Below are 20,531 nucleotides of genomic sequence, written 5' to 3' on the forward strand. Positions count from 1 at the left end.
AGCTATCAAGAAAAGCAGTCACTGGACAAGAAATCTCCATTGCAAAGAGCTTTCTAAACTTGAAAGTGCTGGGGAGGGACTTCCCTGGTGGTCCGGTGGTAAAGAATCCTCCTTCCAATGCAGGGGACGGGGGTTCGATCCCTGGTTGGGGAACTAAGATCCCACATGCCGCAGGGCAACTAAGCCCGCGTGCCACTACTACTGAGCTCACGGGCCTCAACTAGAGAGCCCGCGTGCTGCAAACTACAGAGCCCACACGCTCTGGAACCCCGGCGACACAACTAGAGAGAGAAAAACCTGCACGTCACAACTAGACAGAAGCCTGCGTGCCAAAACGAAGAGCCCGCACTGCAACGAAAGATCCTGCGTGCCTCAACGAAGACTCCGCCTGTCGCGACTAAGACCTGACGCAGCCAAAAATATAATAATAATAAAATAAAGAAAATTTAAAAAGAAAGAAAGCGCTGGTAAATATAAAAGTGTATCTCCGAGGAGGTAACCTTTGAGCTGAGGCTTGAAGAACAAGCAGGAATTTGCTAGATAAAGGGCAGGGCAGAGTGGGAATTCCCTGGTGGTCCGGTGGTTAGGACACCTCGCTTTCACTTCCCGGGGCCCAGGTTTGATCCCTGGTCGGGGAACTAAGATCCCGAAAGCCGTATGGTATGGTCAAAAAAAGGGGGGGTGGGGCAGGGAAGAGTGTGACAGGCAAAGGGAACAGCAGGTGTAAAGACTGAATTAGGAAGACTCAAGCACCTGGAAGAAAGCCAGTGAGGCTGGAGATCGGAGGGGTCGGGGGGAGGGAATGCCCATTGGCCTCGTCCTCAGGATTGGGCTTTATCTTAAGATCAATGGGAAGCTATTGGAGAGTATAAGCAGGGGAGTGACACGACCACCTTTGGGTTTTTGTTTTGTTTTGTTTTGTTTTTTGCGGTACGCGGGCCTCTCACTGTTGTGGCCTCTCCCGTTGCGGAGCACAGGCTCCGGACGCGCAGGCTCAGCGGCCATGGCTCACGGACCTAGCCGCTCCGCGGCATGTGGGATCTTCCCGGACCGGGGCACGAACCCGTGTCCCCTGCATCGGCAGGCGGACTCTCAACCACTGTGCCACCAGGGAAGCCCAGCTTTGGGTTTTTAAAAGCGGTTCTGCCAGCTGTGCAGAGAATAGATTGGAGGAGAGTTGGAGTCGAAGCAAGGAGATCAGTCAAGAAGCAGAGAAAAAGGGGGCATGACACATCTAAGGCAGCAGGGAGTCTGCACTTGGACCTTGTGTGCCATTTCCTTTTCCTTCCAGAGCACCAAGACAAAAACCTGGTTCTAGAGAGGGAGTTTGCTAGGAAGTGCAAGCGAGCTGATTCTTGCTAGTTTTAAGATATGACCACCAGAGGGCGCAAAAACACTAAAGAGGCTCGGGATCGGCCCTGATCCACCTCCCCAGGCTGAGTCCCGGGATTCAAAGGCAGCCCGAGGGCGTGCCCTCCCCTCGCCCAGTTAGATGGCTGACTCTAGGGCCCACAGGAGCCAGCCTCCAGTTCCTTTGTTAGAAAGCAGTGAACAAACTGAAGGAATCCTGGACTGGGAGCCTGAAAATGTGAGTTCAATCCTTCCCCACAGCTCCCCGACTTGGGCAACTTGCCCCTGTTTTCCCTTCTGCCCCCTCATTTGGCCCAGGTCCCCGGCCCTCATTTCAGAGAGAAATGTAGGGGTTCAGAGCCTGGTGTTTGAGCCACCTGGGTTTAATCCCCATTCCAACCACAAACTAGCTAAATAACCTTGGTCAAGTGACTTCACCTGTCAAAGCCCCAGTTTCCATCTCTGTTAAGTGGGAATCCTGACACATCCCTTGCACTGTTGCAAATTATGAGATAATGTCTGTAAGTACTTAGCACAGTGGCTGGCACATAATAATTGCTCAATATATGTTTATTATTCAGATGGAAATGTGACTCACATTCATTAAGTGCTTACTTAGTGTCCAGGACTGGGGTTTTACTAGTAATTCTTTTTGTGGCTTTTGGCAAGATTCCTTCCTTTTTCTGAGCCTCAGTTTCTCCAACAGAAAAACAGAGGGTTAGATCAGAGTGGATTCTCAGTAGGAGCCATTCCAGCCCTGACACTCCAGGCTGTTTCTCTTTCTCTCCCTCCTACCTCTCCCTGCTTCCTTCCTTTCTTCCATCTATCCATCATTTATTCATTCATTCAACAATTATTTATTGAGTATCTACTATATTCCAGATGCAGGAAACAAAACAGACCGACATCAAAGCAGGTGTCCATCACTGAGAGCTAGTCTGTTGGAAGCATGTTTGTTCTAAACCTTCTTTGTCCTCTCTTCCAGCAATCAATCTTGCAGGTTATTTCATGTTTAGAACAGGAAAAAATTGTGCCAAGAGTTTATTTCTGTGCATCCCTGTGTGGCTGTGTACACACACACATTTATATATAACATTTGCAGCAGCGTTGTCATGGTAACCGTTTTTTGGTGTCTCTGGGCATGAGGGCTGCCTGTGAGTGGAGGAGCTTTTATGGAGCACCCCCTGCATGCACTTTTGTGTGGCGAGAAATCCTGCTGGGAGAGTTCCCCAGGAGCCTTTGCCGGCCCTTTTGATCATTGCTGCCTATTTTTCTCATTGATCTTGTCGGATGTGAGTGAAATTGACTGGGGGAGTTGAATGTCAAGTTCAGTGACTGGCAGAGCAAGATCCTCCCGGACATCTGACAATGAGTGGCGTGGATAGGTCAGCTTGGGCTTTTTGTCTTTTTAAACCCTTGATTTGGGAATGTTTAAGGCTTCGGGGAAGACTCGGATGAAATGGCAAAAGCAGCCAGGGAATGTATTTTCAGAAACGACAGCTGCAGCAGCCGCGTTTGAACTTGGTAGGCAGTGCCAGAGCCGGGAGGGGCGGAGTGCCAGCAAGAGGGAGAGAAGGGACTCACTATTCACCATGCAGCCTGGCCCCATCCTGGGTGCTTTGCATACGTTATCTCCTGTAATCCTCGAATCCAGCCTGTGAGATAGACACGGTGGTTCTTAGCAGGAAACTGGGATGGAGAGGAAAAGGGGCCTAGCCAGGAAGTGGCAAAGGTGCGAGATTCAAACTCAGGCTGCAGGCTAACTCCAGTGCCAGGGTTCTACCCACTACTTGGGCCGCTGGACCACTCTGCAGCCAGGTTCCCCTCACTTACAGGCCAGGAACTGGGGGGAGGGGCAGCCAGAAATGGCAGCCCAGAGATTCAAATCCTCACAAACGCCAAGTCACAGCAGCAGATCCAATCATGGGCCGCCATGAGATGAACGAATCAAATCTTATGCACGTATTACCTTCACTCTAAATACAGGAGCTGGCTTGTGTTTTGGTGTCATGAGAGCTTCCCGTGTACCAGGCATTGTTTCACTTCTTTATTATTAAAGTCTGAGACCGATGCTACCTCGTCATTACTCTATTACAGATAAAGAGAGTGAGGTACAGAGAGGTTAAATGTCTTGCCCAAGATCACACAGCTAATGAGCTGAGATTTGATCCCAGGCAACCTGGTTGCCGTGCCTGAGCTCTTAATTGCCGTGCCTTTCTGGTCCATGAGTTAGAGTTCTGTGTGTGTGCAGTTCTAACGGAGCCATGTGGACTCTCCCCTCCCCAAAGAGCTTCCGCTATTTGAGAGATAAGAAGAGTTAAGGGCTTTCCTGGTGGCGCAGTGGTTGAGAGTCCGCCTGCCGATGCAGGGGACGCGGGTTCGTGCCCCGGTCTGGAAAGATCCCACATGCCGCGGAGCGGCTGGGCCCGTGAGCCATGGCCGCTGAGCCTGCGCGTCCGGAGCCTGTGCTCCGCAACGGGAGAGGCCACAACAGTGAGAGGCCCGCGTACCGCAAAAAAAAAAAAAAAAAAAGAAGAGTTAAAGGGAGAGGGAAGAGGATACTCTTTTATTGATGATCTCCTATGTGTCCAGTACTGAGCTAGGCCTTTCCACCTCACAACTTTGCTGGAACATTAGAACTACTATAATCCCCTTCATACAGATGAGAGGAATCAAGGTCCAGCAAGGTGAAGTGATGGGCTAAGGTTTTAGAACTGGGATTCGAGCGAAGACCTACATTTTCCAAAACCCAAGCCCTATGCTGCAGAAGTCAAACAGCACTGCCCTGGGCCTTTCTCCCACGTTTCTCAGCTATGGTGCCAAAGAGGTGTTCAGGCGTTCTCCTGAGAGCAGGGAAGGCCCCTCTAGAAACCCTTGTACGGCAGAGGGCCCTGACCTGCCCAAATCGAGGTGCTCCCCCAAATCTGCCAGGGTAGGGTTACACTCAGTAACTCAACCAGCATACATCCCGCAACTATTTACGGAGCGCCGTCTAGTGCCAGGCTCTGGGCATGTAGCAATGAAAGCGCGTCATAGTCCCTGCCGTTGGGAGCTTACTTTCTAGCAGGGAACAGCCATGATACAAGTTAAGTACCTGTGTGAGAAGTGCAGGGAGCTGTGGGTGTGAATAAGAGACTACTGGGCCTGGGTTGATAACTGATGTGGGTGTTTTATGTTTATTTAAGGGGTACCTTCCCAACACTTTGGCTTGAGAAGGTCAAAGATATCACTTAGGGCTTCCCTGGTGGTGCAGTGGTTGAGAGTCCTCCTGCCGATGCAGGGGACACGGGTTCGTGCCCCGGTCCGGGAAGATGCCGCGGAGCGGCTAGGCCCGTGAGCCATGGCCGCTGAGCCTGCGCGTCCGGAGCCTGTGCTCCGCAACGGGAGAGGCCACATCAGTGAGAGGCCCGCGTACCGCAAAAAAAAAAAAAAAAAAGATATCATTTAGTGCTTTTGGCCAAAGCCGAAAGCCGGCCACACTGCAGCATGAAATGAAAGAGGCTTCTATTTTCTTCATGTTCAGAAATCAGGTTGTGATACTTATCCTCAAGCCATTTCCAGCTTCATAGAAAAGATAAATAAGCTAACGTCTGTTGAGTATTTATTATGTGCCAGGTACTAGGCTACATTGAAGTCCCTTATGCACACAGTGTGATAGAATCACAAGAAAATATCCCAGCACAAAAGTAGCAGAAGGTGGGGATGGATTAAATTTGTCTGGGAAGGAGGGAGAATCAAGGAAAATTTGTCCCATAAGATGATACTTGAGCTGGGTTTTGAAGGATAAATAGGAGCTCGCTAGGCAATCCAGGAGCAGGAGACACTTCAGGTGGAGGAAACAGCATCTGGAAAGATTGGGAGACATGAAAGTGTATGGCCATTCAGGGGGCATGTGGTGGGAACTGAGGGTGCAGAGATTGCTAAGAGCCAGATGCAAAAGGGCCTTAGGCACCTGGCTGAGGAACCTGGCCTCTATCTAATCCCCACTTTCCCTGCATGAGGATGAAATCCAAAAACCTTCTTCAACTTCTCTGTTCAAGTGGAAGAAAAGGCGTGTGACAAGGGTGGAGGGGAAAAGCATGATTGCCAAATTTGGGAAGCTGGAAAGTGTTCATCTGCAGAATTAATTCTAAGTCGCTGCTATTTTCATACTCACGCTGGTGGGAAAGGCAGAGCACAGCAACGCGCCTCAGCCTTTCTCCAGGTGTCTGGAGTGCTGGCAGGCCAGGCCAGACCAGGCTGGCAGGCCGGCTCCCACGGAGATCACTGGAGCCAGCCTGATGCTTGGAGCCAGCTGTGGGCATCTGGAAATCCAGCTTCCTCTTCTAGTCATTAGATGGGGGGAAATTGGAATCCAGGATTTTCCCAAGGCAGTAAACTTGGCAGGATGATTCAATGGCATTAGGCTTGACAAGGGCCAGGGCAAGGCTGGACCACCCAGGGTAGAAGGATGTGGTTTCCAGATTCAAGATGGGATATGTGGGTGACTGTGCGAAGTCCCTTGGTTTAGAGAGTGCTGGAGGCCTGCTGGGCAGGTATTAGAGACCTTTCACTGGGCCAGACCCAGTGGCCATGCAGGTTGATCGCAGGAACAGGGCAGCTCAGCAGATCTGGTATGTAGGGGGTTCTGCTAATAAGAGGTGGAAGCAGTAAGACCATGTGTTGCCTTGCCCCCGGCCGAGCAGCCACCTCCTGCTGGGTGGGTGACAGCCAGACAAGGGAGGAAAGAAGGCCCTGTTATGATTCACTTCCTATGTGCGGGTAGTGTTGGTACCCAGATCTCCACTGGGGTGTAAAGAGAATTAAATGAGTTAATACATGTAAAGAGCTTTGCCCAATGCCTGACACATAGTGAGTGTTCAGTAAATGTTAGCTGTTACTGTTTTTATCTTCTAGACACACTAATGGTTTTTTTCCACTTGCTACCTTACTTAATCCTCACAACAGCTCTAGGAAGTAGGAATTAATAGGTTAAAAAAAAGTTTGCTTTTTACAGTTGAGAAAACTGAGGTACAATGGGGGGTTATGTAACTCACTCAAGGACACATAGTTAAAAGTGGCAGAGCTGGAGGGAACCTCTACAATTCAACAACAATAACCCCCCCGCCCAATTCAAACATGGGCAAAGAACTTGAATAGATATTTCTCTGAAGAAGGTATCAAACGGTCAGTAAGCAACTGAAAAGATGCTCAGTATCACTAATCACTAGGGAAATACAAATCAAAACCACAATGCAATTCCACGTCACACCTATTAGGTGGGTTATTATAAAAAAAGAAAGAAAAAAGAAAACAAGTGTTGGTGAGAATGTGGGGAAATTGGAACCCTTGTGCATTGCTGGTGGGATATAAAGTGGTGCAGCCATTGTGGATAAACAGTATGATGGTTCTGCAAAAAATTAAACATAGAATTACCATATGATCCAGCAATTCCACTTCTAAGCATGTACTCCAAAGAATTGAAAGCTGGTACTTGTGAACAGATACTTGTACACTGCTGTTCACAGCACCATTAGTCACAATAGCCAAAAGGTGGAAACAACTCAAATGTCCACTGATACATGAATGGATAAACAAAATGTGGTACATCCATTCAATGGGTTATTATTATTCAGCCTTGAAAAGGAATTACATTTTTGACACATGCTACACAAGATGAACCTTAAAAATATTAAGTAGCCAGACACATAAGTATTGTATGATTCCATTTATTTGTGGTACCGAGAGTAGTCAAATTCATAGAGACAGAAAGTAGAATGGTGGTTGCTAGGGGCTGGAGGGAGGGGAGAATGGGGAGTTATTGTTCAATGGGTACAGAGTTTTAGTTTGGGATGTCAGAAAAGTTCTGGAGATGCACAATGTAATGACTGCACAACGGCGATTGCCCTGAATTGTACACGTAAAAAGAATTTTATGTTGTATCTTACAATAATAATAATAATAATAATAAAGAGTTGAAAGAAAGATAAGTGGCAGAATTGGGATCAGGACCAGGTCTCTTTGTCCCCCAGGCTCCTTGGGATGGTTCCCTGGGCCCACTTTCTCCTTTCTAGGAAAATGCACTCCAGTTTTGTTCAAAACTGACTGGTAGAGAGAAAAGCAGTGTCTTGAGGATGACGGGCACACCCAATTGGAATTAGTTCAAGGCATTTGCAAGTGATGTTCAACTTGAAGGACAGGCTAATTCTGAATTCTGTACGAGCCGGGTCAGAGAGCAGAAGGCTGAAGAGTCAGAGGTGGTACCCGTGCGCCGTCCTCTCGTTCTCCTCCTACCTCCACCACCTGCGCCCGCACAGCGGCCGTCATTTTGTGTCAGTCAGTCCACACATATCTACTGGGCCCTCCGGTACACCACGAGACAACTCTCAGCCACCAGCAGAGTATCCTACAATTTAACTCAACTCTGACACCATCTACCTGGAGAGAGCTTCAAATCCCACAGCTCATTTATAAGGGATGGTCTGGGAAGGCCTCTCTGATAAGGTGAGGTTAAGGGCTCAGTCCTACAGTGATGCCCCACCCCCACCCCCCTGCTTCATATGACAGTCGCAAGCCCAGGCTGTTACCTGTGCTTCTGATCCACTGGCTAGAGATTGGAGGTTCCCATGACCCCCCTCCTTGGGTTCAATTAATTTGCTAGGGCAGAGCACAGAACTAAGACAAACATTTTACTTACTGGATCACCAGTTTATTATAAAAGGATATAACTCAGGAACAGCATAGGGCAAAGAATGGGGAAAGGGTTGTGAAGCTTCCATGCCCTCTCTCAGCACCTCCATGCGTTCATCAACGTGGAAGCACTCGGAACCTTGTCCTTTTGGGTCTTTATGGAGGCCTCACCACATAGGCTTAACTGATTAAATCATTGGCCACTGGTGATTGAACTCAGTCTCCAGCCCTCTCCCCTTCCCAGAGGTCAGGGGGTGGGACTGAAATTTCCAACCCTCTAATCACAATGTTGTTTCCCCTGGCAACCGGCCCCTCCTACTTAGGTGACCTAGGGCTTTCCAAAAGTCACTTCATTAACATAACAAGTGACACCTTATTGCTTTCTTTGCTTAGGCAATTCTAAGGGTTTTAGGAGCTCTACACCAGGAATGGGATGAAGACCAAATATATATTTCTTATTATAAATCACAATATCACAAGCACACAATACATGTCAGGCACCATTCTAGGGCCTGGAGATACAGCAATGAACAAAACAGACAGAATCCCTACTCCTGTAGGGCTAACATTCTAATGGGGAGGGATAGATAGTAAACTCATGAATATGTAAATATGTCACTGGTTAGATGGTGATGAGTGTAATGAAGGAAATTAAAGTAGGTTAGGGTAGCCTGGGGTTGGGGTGGGTTGCTAACTTATAAGGGATGATCAGGGAAGGCGTCTCTGATAAGGTGACATTTGAGCAGGGACGTGAAGGAAGTGAGGGAATGAGCAGTGCAGATATCTCAAGGACAGGAAACATAAAGTGCAAAGGCCCTGAGGCGGGGAGTATATAAAAAGGAACATTGTAAAGGCCAGTGCACTAGAAGAGGAGAGTAGGAGAGAAGCTCTGAGATGTAAAGGTGGGGGTGGGAGATGGAGATCACGTAGGGCCTCGTAGGTCATTGAACAGATTTTGGTTTTTATTCCAACTCAGAAGTGAGGACAGTGGAGGGCTCTGAGCAGAGAAAGTGACATGACCTCAACATTTCTTTTCTTTTTTTTTAAGATTTAATTTATTTTTGGCTGCGTTGTATCTTCACTGTTGCACGCGGGCTTTCTCTAGTTGCGGCGAGCAGGGGCTACTCTTCGTTGCGGTGCGTGGGCTTCTCATTGCGGTGGCTTCTTTTGGTGCGGAGCACGGGCTCTAGGCGCGCAGGCTTCAGTAGTTGTGGCACGCGGGCTGAGTAGTTGTGGCTTGAGGGCTCTAGAGGGCAGGCTCAGCAGTTGTGGCGCATGGGCTTAGTTACTCCGTGGCATGTGGGATCTTCCTGGGCCAGGGATCGAACCTGTGTCCCCTGCATTGGCAGGCGGATCCTTAACCACTGCACCAGCAGGGAAGTCCTTAACTTTTTCATGTAAATAATTATGGGGATTATTTAACGTGTAGGCCCAGTTACCTATCTCTCTTCCAGTCCTTGCTAGGGGCCCAGAAGAGTGCCTGGTACATAGCTGTCACTCAGTAAATGCTTGTTTAATAAGTCCTGAAGATTGGTTGTGATTCCAGAGGCACACGGGGAGGAATGACCGACACTTGAAGTGGGAAAAGACTGGGGGTGGGGGGATAGGGGGATCCAACTTCTAAATGAGAGGATGATATCAGATTTGAGAAACACCTTGGTCCAGCAGTGAAAAGAGGTCATGAGTTTCAGTCCAGGTTGTGCTGCTTACTTGCTGTTTGACCTTGAGAAAAAGCCTTTCTTATATCTGGGCTCTACCCCTAAAACCAGGACACTGGGTAAGGTGATCCCCTAAGGCACCTTCAGTCCTGACTAGACTCTATTACAACACTTCAAAAAAATTGTGGTAAATACAAATAACATAACATTTACTGTCTTAACCATTCTATGATAATATTTTTTGGAGGGCTTCCCTGGTGGCGCAGTGGTTGAGAATCTGCCTGCTAATGCAGGGGGCACGGGTTGGAGCCCTGGTCTGGGAAGATCCCACATGCCGCGGAGCAACTGGGCCCGTGAGCCACAACTACTGAGCCTGCGCGTCTGGAGCTCATGCTCCGTAACAAAAGAGGCTGCAACAGTGAGAGGCCCGCGCACCGCGATGAAGAGTAGCCCCCGCTTGCCACAACTAGAGAAAGCCCTCGCACAGAAACGAAGACGCAACACAGCCAACATAAATAAATAAATTTAAAAAAAATAAATAAAAAAATATTTTTTGTTCCCTCTTGCATCCTGGTGGAGCTGAAGCATCTGCTGCCACAGTGCTGGCGGGGGCTGTGGTCCCCTCCAGGAACAGCTGAGAAATGAAGACCATTACACACACCGTGGGCAAAGAGGTAGGACGACTTGGCCCCAGAAGTGGGAGTGGGAGTGGCAGCAAACTTCGCCTTGGAGGCAAGAGGGGAAGGCATGAAGCTTTGTTGAGGTACCTACCATGCCCTAGGCCTTGGCGATGCTCTCTCCAGACCAGCTCCTTTATGTCTTGCTTGAATCCTTTAGAGGCAGACCTCCTGTTTTTATTTTGCAAATGGCCCAGAGAAGTTAGGAAACTTGCTTAGGGTTGATTGGCTAGTCTGTAAGGTTAGAATCCAGATCTATCTGGAAGTTTACAACCTTTGAAAGGAAGTACCACCCTTACATGGCATCCTACCACTGGGCCCTGTGACGCTGGGCAGGGCCTGCTGGCACAGCTCTTTACTGAAGAACATTTGTGGCCAATTATGAACGGGCCTGCAGTATAAGGAATGGGAGAAAATATTTCTTTACTGTTCCCATTGGGCTTTCTCTCCTTCCATTCATGTCCATTTCAAATGGGTGCCATGTAGTTGCTCTTTCTTTGGTCTTTCTTCCTCCTCCTCCTCCTCCTCCTTCTTCTTTTTTAAATGTTCTTGGCCTCCCATCTCTATGCCTTAACTGCCTAGGGTCTAGATCTTGGGTCAGCAAGTTCCATGCCCAGCTCTATCTTGTCAGGCCTTGGTGGAGGTTTGCATGTCTCAGAGCGGAGCACCTAATAACATACAAACCTTCTGTGGCTACTAAAGATGGCTTCTGTTGTGCTAAAAGGCCAGTCCCCTCCAGGAGAAAAAAAAAAGAAAGGGCCAGAGAACTCCAGCTTGCGACAATATTTTCAAAAGTTTTCAATTAAGAAATTAAGGGGTCCCCCTGAGCCCAATCTTCAGTTCACTCAGAGAAACAGCACAGTGACCCCACATGATAACAAATAAGCAAAGCTCCATCACCCAGCCACGAGGAGATGTGTAAACCAAGTCTTCACCTGTCTGCTGGCTCTTTGAATGAGGATGGAGAGGTATTTTGATTCCGGGAGGAAATGCAGGTCTCTGTTGGGGGTAGCGTGGTGGGCTCTGGGAACAGTGGCTGGCTGGTCAAAAATTCAAGACTCCTCCTGTGAGCCAGCACTGCCTGCTCCAGGAAGTTCTCACCCTTTTCGCTCCCTGTGCAGTGAGGCCCAGCCTAGGCTCTGCAGTACCCAGGGCTTCTCCAGGGTAACCTGAAAATCCTCTGGCAGTTCACAATTATTCTGTCCTTTAGCAAGCTCACATCCTTTTTATTGAGTGCTAGATATCAAGGATATTTTAAATGACTAGGTAATGTTCCTATGTAAATGAATAATAGTAGCTAAAAATGTATCCAATTATGACAATGAGCAAGGGACTGGACTTTGTTGTCTTATTTCTCATGATAAGAGGTGGAGTCTCCATTTTACACATGAGAAAACTGAGGCTTGAGAGGTTATGTGATTTCTCCAAGGTCATACAATTAATCAATGGCAGGGCTGAGAATCAAATTCAGGTAATCTGATTCCAACAGCTGTACTCTTTATTGCTCAACACTGAGCTTTAAGCATCTACTTGGGAGCCTAGAGAAGGGGAGCCTAGCTCAGCCTGGGGAGTGAGGAAAGGGTGCCCAGAGGAGGCGAGGCCTAAGCCAAGCCTTGAGGCAGGAGCAGGCATAAACCAACGGGCTGAGAAGGGAGAGGATGGTTTGGGGTCGTAGTCCACATACAGACACCAGGGAGAGGAAGAGAATGGCTTTGTCTGCAGTGGAGCAAAGTGGCTGCAGTTCTGGATCTGAGGTGGAGAGTGGCAGGATGGAAGCAGAGTCCAGATCCTGAAGGGCCTTGAATTTAGACTGGATCCTGAAGGCAATGGGGGAGCCATGGAGGCGCTCAGCAGGCAAGTTCACAAAATCAGCTTCGCTGTTGACAGTGCCTCTGGCCAGCGTGGGGAGGTTCGTCTGTGGAAGGCAATGGTGGCAAATCAGAACTGAAGTCAGGTGCCTGGGTTTGAATGCCAGCATTTCCACTTGAAAGTTATACAAGTTGCTTCTTCATATCTTTAAGCCTCAGTTTATTTGTGAATGGGATATAATAATACCTTGCAGAGTTGTTGAGGTGAGTAAGAGTCAATCTAAGCAGAACGTTTAGCAGAGTTGTACCCTGGCACCCAGGAGGTGTTCAATAAATATTAGCTTCTCTGTGCCAGATGGGAGGTGTTGAGCAGGGCTATGATTTGGATGAAAGGAGAGTGCTCTACCTTTCTGACTTTGCTCCCTATAAGCCTTCCGCATTGATTGCCTGGGGCCAGAATCTTATCAGGGACTTTTACATTATTTTGCCCAAGGTCTATCTGTTTCAAGAGAGATAATGCTCATAAAGTGCTTAGCAAAGACCAGACACACAGTAATCACCCGATGCTTGTAGCTATTAAGTTAGGAAATGAAACTAGCTCAGAAAAGAATAACAGTTAAGCAATGATCAGTCTGTTATCACCCTAGTATAAATGGGAAGCCAAATTCTTTCCTGGGAACAGGTTTCCCTTGGGATAAGGAAGTCTGAGATCTGGAACATAGAAGGAGAATCTGGGGAACTGCAGGACCACTTGGAATTTTTCCTGGAGCCAGTCACGTCTAGAGAAGAGCAGAAAAATCCAATCCCAGGTAAACAGGTGTTACAAATCCAAATGGTTTAGGATTCCAGAGTATGAAGTAGCTCCTGCCTTCCAGTCTGGAGATGGGGGATTATGCTTCCTTTTCTACACTAGGAGCTGTGAAACCCTCTCCAGAAAAATGCAGTTGTGGTATCACCCTCTTCCAGATGCTTTTTCCCAGAGGGAGCTTTTGGAGGTCCCAGGGACTGTCAAGAATTAAGCAACCACGATGTGTAGAGCTTTATGTGAATTGAAAAAAAAAAAAGGCAGTGTGAGGCAGTATAGCAGGAGGCAGAACCCAGCTCTAATTTTGTCTCTGCCAACTACACTCTCCATGTGACCTTGGCAAAGTCTCTTGTCCGTTTCGAGCCTCAATTTTCTCAGCTTCTTCTGTGTGTGATGGTATTGAGCCTCCCTGTGCCTCAGTCTCTACATTTGTGAAATGATTACCACCTCTTTCACGGGACTGTGTGAGATAATGAACTGCTCAGTGCCTGGTTACAGTTATTACCTGGCTTGCTCCCTGATCTCTGCAATTCTTTTCCCCTCAATGCTCCTGTGCTTGGACAAGACCCCAACTGGGGGTGGAGTGTGTGGGCAGGGGGTGGGGGGGGTGTTGGCTGGTCCTGCTGGGGAGAAAAGGAGCTTATCACCAAGTGTTACGCCCGCATAGGACACCGGGAAGCCGACCACTGGCTGCTGGTCAAAAGGCGCTCCAGTCTCCGGGCAGGCCTTGGAAGAATCCGTCCACAGATCCCCAAGTTAAGGCTGCTGATTAGATAAGGAGGGTCGGATCAGGTCCCCAGGCAACTTGGGAAGCGGCAAGGTTCATTCGGACGAATGAACCTGGATTTCAGATCCAGGTTTGTCCCTGTCCTTTCCTGGCTGGATGACCTTGGGCCGGTCACTTTTCCTCTCTCAGACTCAGCGTGCTCTGGAAATGGAGCTCCTCATCCCGCTCACCTCTCTGAGTGGACAAGGGCGAAATGTAGACACAACGGACGGGAACTGCGTTAAGAGCCGGCGAGTGCTATTTGTTATGCTAATAGGTCCACCCGGCGGGCTCCTATCCAGCGGTTTCACTCCGGTTAAGCAGTTCCTCCCACCGTAACCGAGGTTTCTCGCCTCACTGCCTCCCGCCCCTACGGACAGGGCTCTGCGGACCGCAGACTCCAGGGCCGTTACCATTGTTCTTCGAGGCTGGGCGGCAGAGGAGGGATCTCGCACACCAGACCTCGCCTTTGGTCTCTCCTTCCGCCCCGCACCCCAGCCGCAGCGAGCCTGGAAGCCCCTCTAGCCGATCTTTCCCGAGGAAGCGAGTCAGCCCCGGAGAACTGCCGAACGGCGGCCGAAGGCGCCCCCGAGTGTTTCCGAAGAACCCCGACCTCTCGCAGTCTCCGGAAAGAGCCGAAGGAGCTTCTCACCCTCGGCCTCCCGAACTACTCCGAAAAGGCCCGAAGTTTTCCGAGCGGCCGTCCTGCCGGACTGCTGGAGGCGGCCGCAGCGCCATGTTGGATGCTCTGCTCGTTGAGTGAAGAAAATCCGCCGGCATCGCCTGAGCCCCGCTACCGAGAAGGGCGCCGCTTCCCCCGGGGAGGGGGATAAAGACCCCCTGCCGCCGGCCCATGAGGATATTGCCGTGAAAGGTCCGGTCTCTCCGCCTCCTGCCCCCGCCGGGTCCGGCCCCCCCCCTGGGGTCGCGTTGTCACGGAGACCGGCAGCCGGTGGTGCTGGCCCGCGGGGCGGCTGCTGCTGCCGGCGGCGGCGGCGGCGGCGGCGGCGGCGGCGGCGGGCGTGTGTGACCGGCCCCGGCTCCCTCCTCCTCCTCCTCCCAGCCTCCCCCCGGCCCCCCGCTCCCGCCGCCTCCCCGGGTCTGCCCCCATCCCGCCCCCCCGCTGCCCCCGGCCCCTGCACCCCGGCGCGCCCGGTCCCGCTCTGGGGGGGTTGGTGGCTTCGCTTTGCCATGAGTTTACCGCAGAAACCGGCTCTGAAATCAGGCTCAGCGGCTGCAGCAGGAACCGGACCCGGCACAGGAGCAGCGGCGGCGGCGGCGGCGGCGGCGGCGGCGGCGGCAGCAGCAGCAGCGGTACCGCCTCCTCACCCGGCGGCGGCGGCGGCGGCGGCGGCGGCGGCGGCGGCGGCAGCGGCGGCAGCGGCCCCTCCTCACCCGAACATCAGGGCCCTCCAGACCCAGGCGCCCCAACAGTATCCTTTTCACCTTCCTGCCGGCCCTTCGGCTCTCTTCGCTGCAGACCAGGGGGGCTGTGGCCCCTCCGGGGACTCTCCTGCCGGCAGCTACTGCCCACAGGGAAGGGGCTGCTCCTCCAGGCCACGCACCCGGCTTGGCCGGAGCTTTTGGGGTGCCCCGGCAGCAGCACTACGGGGCACCCCGGGACCCTCTGCACTACTGCGAAAAGTAGCTCCATCGGCCTTGCTTCTGCAGCCCTTCCCTTTTGGAGCTGGGGGACCCTTCCCCCCCTCGCCTCTCCTCCCCTAAACACTACCCCCCCCCTTTATTAGGCCGAATTTGCTGGTGCCTGTGACCAGCCCTGCAGGGAAGGCTTTTCTCTGTTGTGAGGACTACACCCTCCTCATCTCCCTTCAGCTCCCCCTGCAGCGGGGCATGGTGGGCTTCTCTAATTATTATTATTAATACATAATAAACTCTATTGGTAAATTTCCTGTATGAAACTAAACTCAGCTCGTTCCTGAGGTAAGTTGGATTTTAAATCTACGGTGAAATTTTGCAGAAAGCACTCCCTCTGGGTAGTGTTTTTTAGCGATTGGGGGAGTTGTGGTTTGTGGTGGAACGCGATCTAGGGAGGAAATGTTAAACCGGACGCTTCCCTGCGTTTGACCTTTTTAAAGGAAGAGGAAATTAACAGACATTACCCATCACCCCCAAAAGTCTCACTTCTTGGAAGGCTTGTGTTATGCTGAATATTTTTAAAGGGCTTTCAGTTACTCTTCATAGGCCTGATGTCCAGAGGGTACCAGGGACCCTGAAGGAGAGTCTAGTATTGAATGTGTCTTAATTTCATGTTATTTGCTTGATTGTAGAATTTTTGGACAGCTTTGATTAAAAAGACTTGGTGACGAGGTATTTTAGTTAAAAACCAGCCGGTGAAGGTAAAACATTGAGTTCATGAATTTCACGGAGACTTAGAAAGGCATTATTAGCTACCTTAGAATAACATTTCATCGTCCATCCCTCCCCCCAATCCGTTGTATTTCTGTAAATCAATAAATAATCATTGGATGTTAGATGTGTTTTTGTATTTGTGTCATCGTGTGTTTGACTTTTAGAGAGAGTAGGGTATTTGAGCAAGTGAGAAGCTAACTGCTGTGAGGTCCACAGATTATTTCACAGTCTGTAGTTTGATTCTTGTCTGTGTCCATTGCTTTGAGAAGGGGAAGGTATCTCCCTTCTAGAGTCATTCCAGGTCATCGTTTTGGTTTCTGTCAAGTGCCATTTTCTCTGTTCTTTGAATATTGTTAGTCCACATTTTTTCAATCCAAGCAGTGGTGGCGCAGAGTAAGATAAATTCCATTCCAGTGTCATGTGTGTACTGATTTCATAAGGTTGAACTGCAAGATTCTGTTCAATTAAGAATTGTTCACCAATGAGAATGGTTAGGGATTCCTAAGTGTTTGTTGCTCCTCGAAAACCTGGTTAGTTTTGATCAGTATCCCTAGTTGCTTTACTCTGGGGGAAGAAGTTTGGCTGATATGCCTACTTCAAGGTGGAATTCACTGCTGGATCTCTTAAACATATCTTGACTTAATGCTTTGTGAGTTTAAATTCCTTTTTAATTTCAGTTTTTTTTTTTTCTGGTCTTGATTGCCCATATTTGGTTAGGGCTCTAAGTTTCTATACTGCGCCACCAAGTAAATTATTCCTTACCTGCATCTTGGAGCTGTTTTGGAAATTAAATGAAAGGAGGTCCATAGTTATGTGTTCTTGACTACAGAATGATAAGTAAGGACTTGAGTACTGAATATGACAGTGCTTGGTGAATTTGGTGGTGTTAGTTGGACACAAAGAGCTGTGACTTGAGTGTTTCAAGTGTACTTTTTCTCAGCGCATTTCACAAAGGAAGGACTTATAAAAGTAGTGAGTTGGTTGCAACATAAAAGTAGTTACTACTACTGCAACAGTTGTTAAAGGGGATTTAAGATGTAATTTCTAGTGGAAATAACTTTTATACCTGTACGTAGTAATATAGGATACTTGGTTTTATGTGGCTTTAAGTTTTTACTTTGCCTCATGTCATCGAAGTAAGATTAAATTTTCTTCTTGATGTATTTCACAATTCTATTATCTTCTCTTTGCTTTACACATTGAAAGGTTACAAACTGCTAAAATCTAAAAGCTTGTATAGTAAATGAAGTGTAGATTACAGATTTCATTAGAACATACCAATGGTGAAATGTTATCAATGGTAATGGAGAATTGGTTAAAAATGGATTGAAATAGAGCAATTCTGCTTTTGTACACTGAGTGTGACTGAGTGTGGGAATTTGTATTTGTTTGATGAAACCACTTTCCAAACCACAAACCATTGTATATAAGTTGATACACATTGAAGCATTGAGACTGGAGTGCAAATTTGGAGTTGCTCTTTCTATGGCTTGATTAACTCTCCAGTTCCTCAAAATATACGGGTGCAGTTGTGTTTGAATTAATTTAATAAGTTCAGATAGTATTTTAAATTTGTAAAAATATTAGAGATTCATGTAACAAGATGTCCTTCATTTGTACTTAGGGTTCAAGTGACAAATCAGAAATGATAGTGAATTTGAATTTAAACGGAACCTGCTTAAGTAAGCATTGGTATGGCGTGGCAGGCTCATAAGGCCATTTCATGGAAAGACGCCTTTGACTGCTGAGAGGCAAGGGATGGGGCATGGCAGAGGGTGGGGATGAAAGAAGAAGATAAACCCTGATATAAAAAGTGCTAATGGCAAGGGAGAAATATGCTTAGAGTTTTATAACATAATCCAGTATGAATAGTTTATGAAATTGGCACTTTAGGATACTTGCCTTGAGATTTGCTCACCTCAGCTTCCCAGTATGAGGTTCCAAGAATCTCAGTAGTGATTCTTAACCTTTTCTGGGTAACAAACAACTTTGACATTTTGATGAAAGCTTGTAGATCCTCTCCACAGAAAATTGTACATGCATAGAAAATCTTGCTTACATTTTCAGGGAGTTCTTGGGTCCCCATTAAAAGCCTAATTCTTTAGATGGAAATTGCTCACCCTTGAGATAAAGATAAATGAGTTTGAATTCAGGTCCCCAAGTAGTTCTGACTTAAACAGAACAATTTTGCAGTCTGTTATGAATACACAGTGTTCTATTTATATGGAAAGACTTCAGGGTGTAATTTCTCTCAGGGCTGCTGACACTTCTGGGGAGTCTAGTTACTGTTTGGGGGGAGTTGGTTTGGTTAAGAAATCAGAGCAGTGGGTTCTTTAAAGGAACTAAATTTGGTAAAGGCCTGTGGTGACCCAAAAATGACTTGTGTCCTCAGCTATTTTGTCTTAGATATGACATATATTAAAAGCAAATATTCCCCTTTTTTTTTTGGTATTACAGTTTTCCTTTTTTTGAGCTCTGTGTTGATTCTCAGTTTTGTAGGCTGAAGCTAATATTTGCTTTCTTCTTTTTTGCCTCTACCAAAGCTAAATCTGAATAATAACAATAGTGTTCATTTATTGAGTGCCTACTATTCTAGGAGCCATACATACATGATTTTATTTAATTCTCACAAGGACTGTAATAAGTCTGTATATATTCCTCATCTGTAAAATACTGTCTGTATTTTACAGATGAGGAAACTAAAGTTCAGAGAAGTTAAGTAACATTCCCACAGTTGTCTCTCTAGTAAGTAGTGGACTGCAGTTCAGACCGTGGCTCCAAAGCTTATGAATGTCCTTTGTAGTATGCTGTGCTACTTCTTACCAAGTCTGCATGTGGAAGTGGAAGGAAGGATACCCTCCCGTATTTGATAGCTAGGGGAAGTCTGTATAAAGTAAAGGAGCTCTTTGGAGTAATCTAGAATGCACTGATGCTGCACCTTGTTTTAATTAGCTCATAGCCACACACTGCTAGACAAGTAGGTTATCTTTACCTCATTGAGTCTTAAAGCATAGGAATAGGCCTGCCACATTTGATTCAGTGCATGTTTCTGCTTGTTCAGATGTTAGCAAGGCCTCCAGCAAAATTCCTTTATAACTAGCAACTAGAACTCGGTAGCTGACGCAGTGGCCAGCAGTCTGTTTACTCCTAAGCCCCACCATCAACAAAGATGGATCTGTGCTTTGGGAGAGCAGATCCTCATCATCCTCTTCTAGCAAGGGAGAGAGGGAGACCAATGCAAGATGGAGATAAAGAAGGAAGAAAGTTAGATGCCTGAGGCACATCAGCTCACATCAGTCACATCCTGCTGCTACTCCCTGTCCTAGGCTTGTGGGTATTTTCTGTCAAACTGAGAATTTAAATTACCTAAGGACTGATATGGTGCTTTTCCACATTGGGGTTTCTGATAAGATTTTTACAAAACGTCTGCTAAAAAATGTTTGAAACCCATGTTTTAAATCATAATAGGGTTGCTATTTGTATTGGAGCTTTAATCTAAGTGGCAAGTTTTAAAATTGTTCATTTATCCAGCACCTACTGTGTGCCATACTCAGTGCTAGGTCTGGGGTTGAAATCTTTGCCCTCAAAGAACTTGGTCCAGACAGGTAAACGGACAGAATACCATGAGGCAAGTACAATAACTCTGCTATAAGAGCCTAGCCTGGGGGAAGGAGGAATTAGGGCTTCCTAGAAGAAATCTGAGCTAAATTAGAAGGATGAGTAAGAATTACCCAAGGTTTACCCAGAGCTTTCACCTTCTGCCTGCTGACTTTTCACAATTCCTTTGCTGTTGCTGCTGCATAGAAATTTAGTACTAAATGGCTTTCAGGCATGTTTCAGGTTTTTAGCAGGAGCAGAGAAGCTAGAAGGAGGTACCAGAGAACATGGTAATCAAAACACAATTGCTGTAGATTCAAAATATCTTCTGCATCATAATATGAGGAATCAGAGTATGAGAAGATACGTAACAGATCTGATCTCTGTGGTTGGTCCTTTCCTGGTCTGCTTCACACTCATCCCATAATACCCCCCTGCCCTTCTGGTATTAGACTTTGGCCGGAAAGCAGTACCTGCTGGCCTTAAAATATAGATTTTACTTGGTGTATTGAGAAGTCCACCTGATTTGGAGTAAAAAAAAAAATCTGGATTCAAGTTTGGCTTTTCCTTTTTTTTTTTTTTTTTTTTTGCGGTATGCGGGCCTCTCACTGTTGTGGCCTCTCCCATTGTGGAGCACAGGCTCCGGACGTGCAGGCTCAACGGCCATGGCTCACGGGCCCAGCCGCTGCGTGGCATGTGGGATCTTCCCGGACCGGGGCACGAACCCGTGTCCCCTGCATCGGCAGGCGGACTCTCAACCACTGCGCCACCAGGGAAGCCCTGGCTTTTCCATTTTAATGTGTTATCTTGGACTAGTCACATAACTACTTT

The 20,531-nt window shown here is 47.9% G+C and overlaps 2 protein-coding genes across 2 annotated transcripts in view; one reads left to right on the top strand and one right to left on the bottom strand.

Moving 5' to 3' along the window:
- Nucleotides 1-3,893: 3,893 nt before the first annotated feature.
- On the bottom strand, nucleotides 3,894-15,387 carry LOC149750820 (uncharacterized). Its single transcript, XM_089915556.1, has 3 exons — nucleotides 15,166-15,387; nucleotides 14,935-15,123; nucleotides 3,894-12,269 (listed from the first exon to the last, which is right to left on the bottom strand). The coding sequence occupies exons 1-3, from the start codon at nucleotides 15,385-15,387 to the stop codon at nucleotides 11,913-11,915; spliced, it is 768 nt and encodes a 255-aa protein (XP_089771682.1). The 3' UTR covers nucleotides 3,894-11,912.
- EIF4G3 (eukaryotic translation initiation factor 4 gamma 3) overlaps nucleotides 14,505-20,531 on the top strand; it is a 366,332-nt gene continuing 360,305 nt past the window's right edge. The window contains exons 1-2 of the mRNA XM_022551756.3: nucleotides 14,505-14,607; nucleotides 14,959-15,166. The gene's annotated coding sequence lies outside the window, so the exon portion shown is untranslated. The remainder of the gene's footprint in view (nucleotides 14,608-14,958; nucleotides 15,167-20,531) is intronic.

Source organism: Delphinapterus leucas, chromosome 1 (assembly GCF_059928025.1).
Source record: "Delphinapterus leucas isolate spDelLeu-1000000601 "Yukka" chromosome 1, BTC_Dleu_Yukka2, whole genome shotgun sequence".
NCBI lineage: Eukaryota > Metazoa > Chordata > Mammalia > Artiodactyla > Monodontidae > Delphinapterus > Delphinapterus leucas.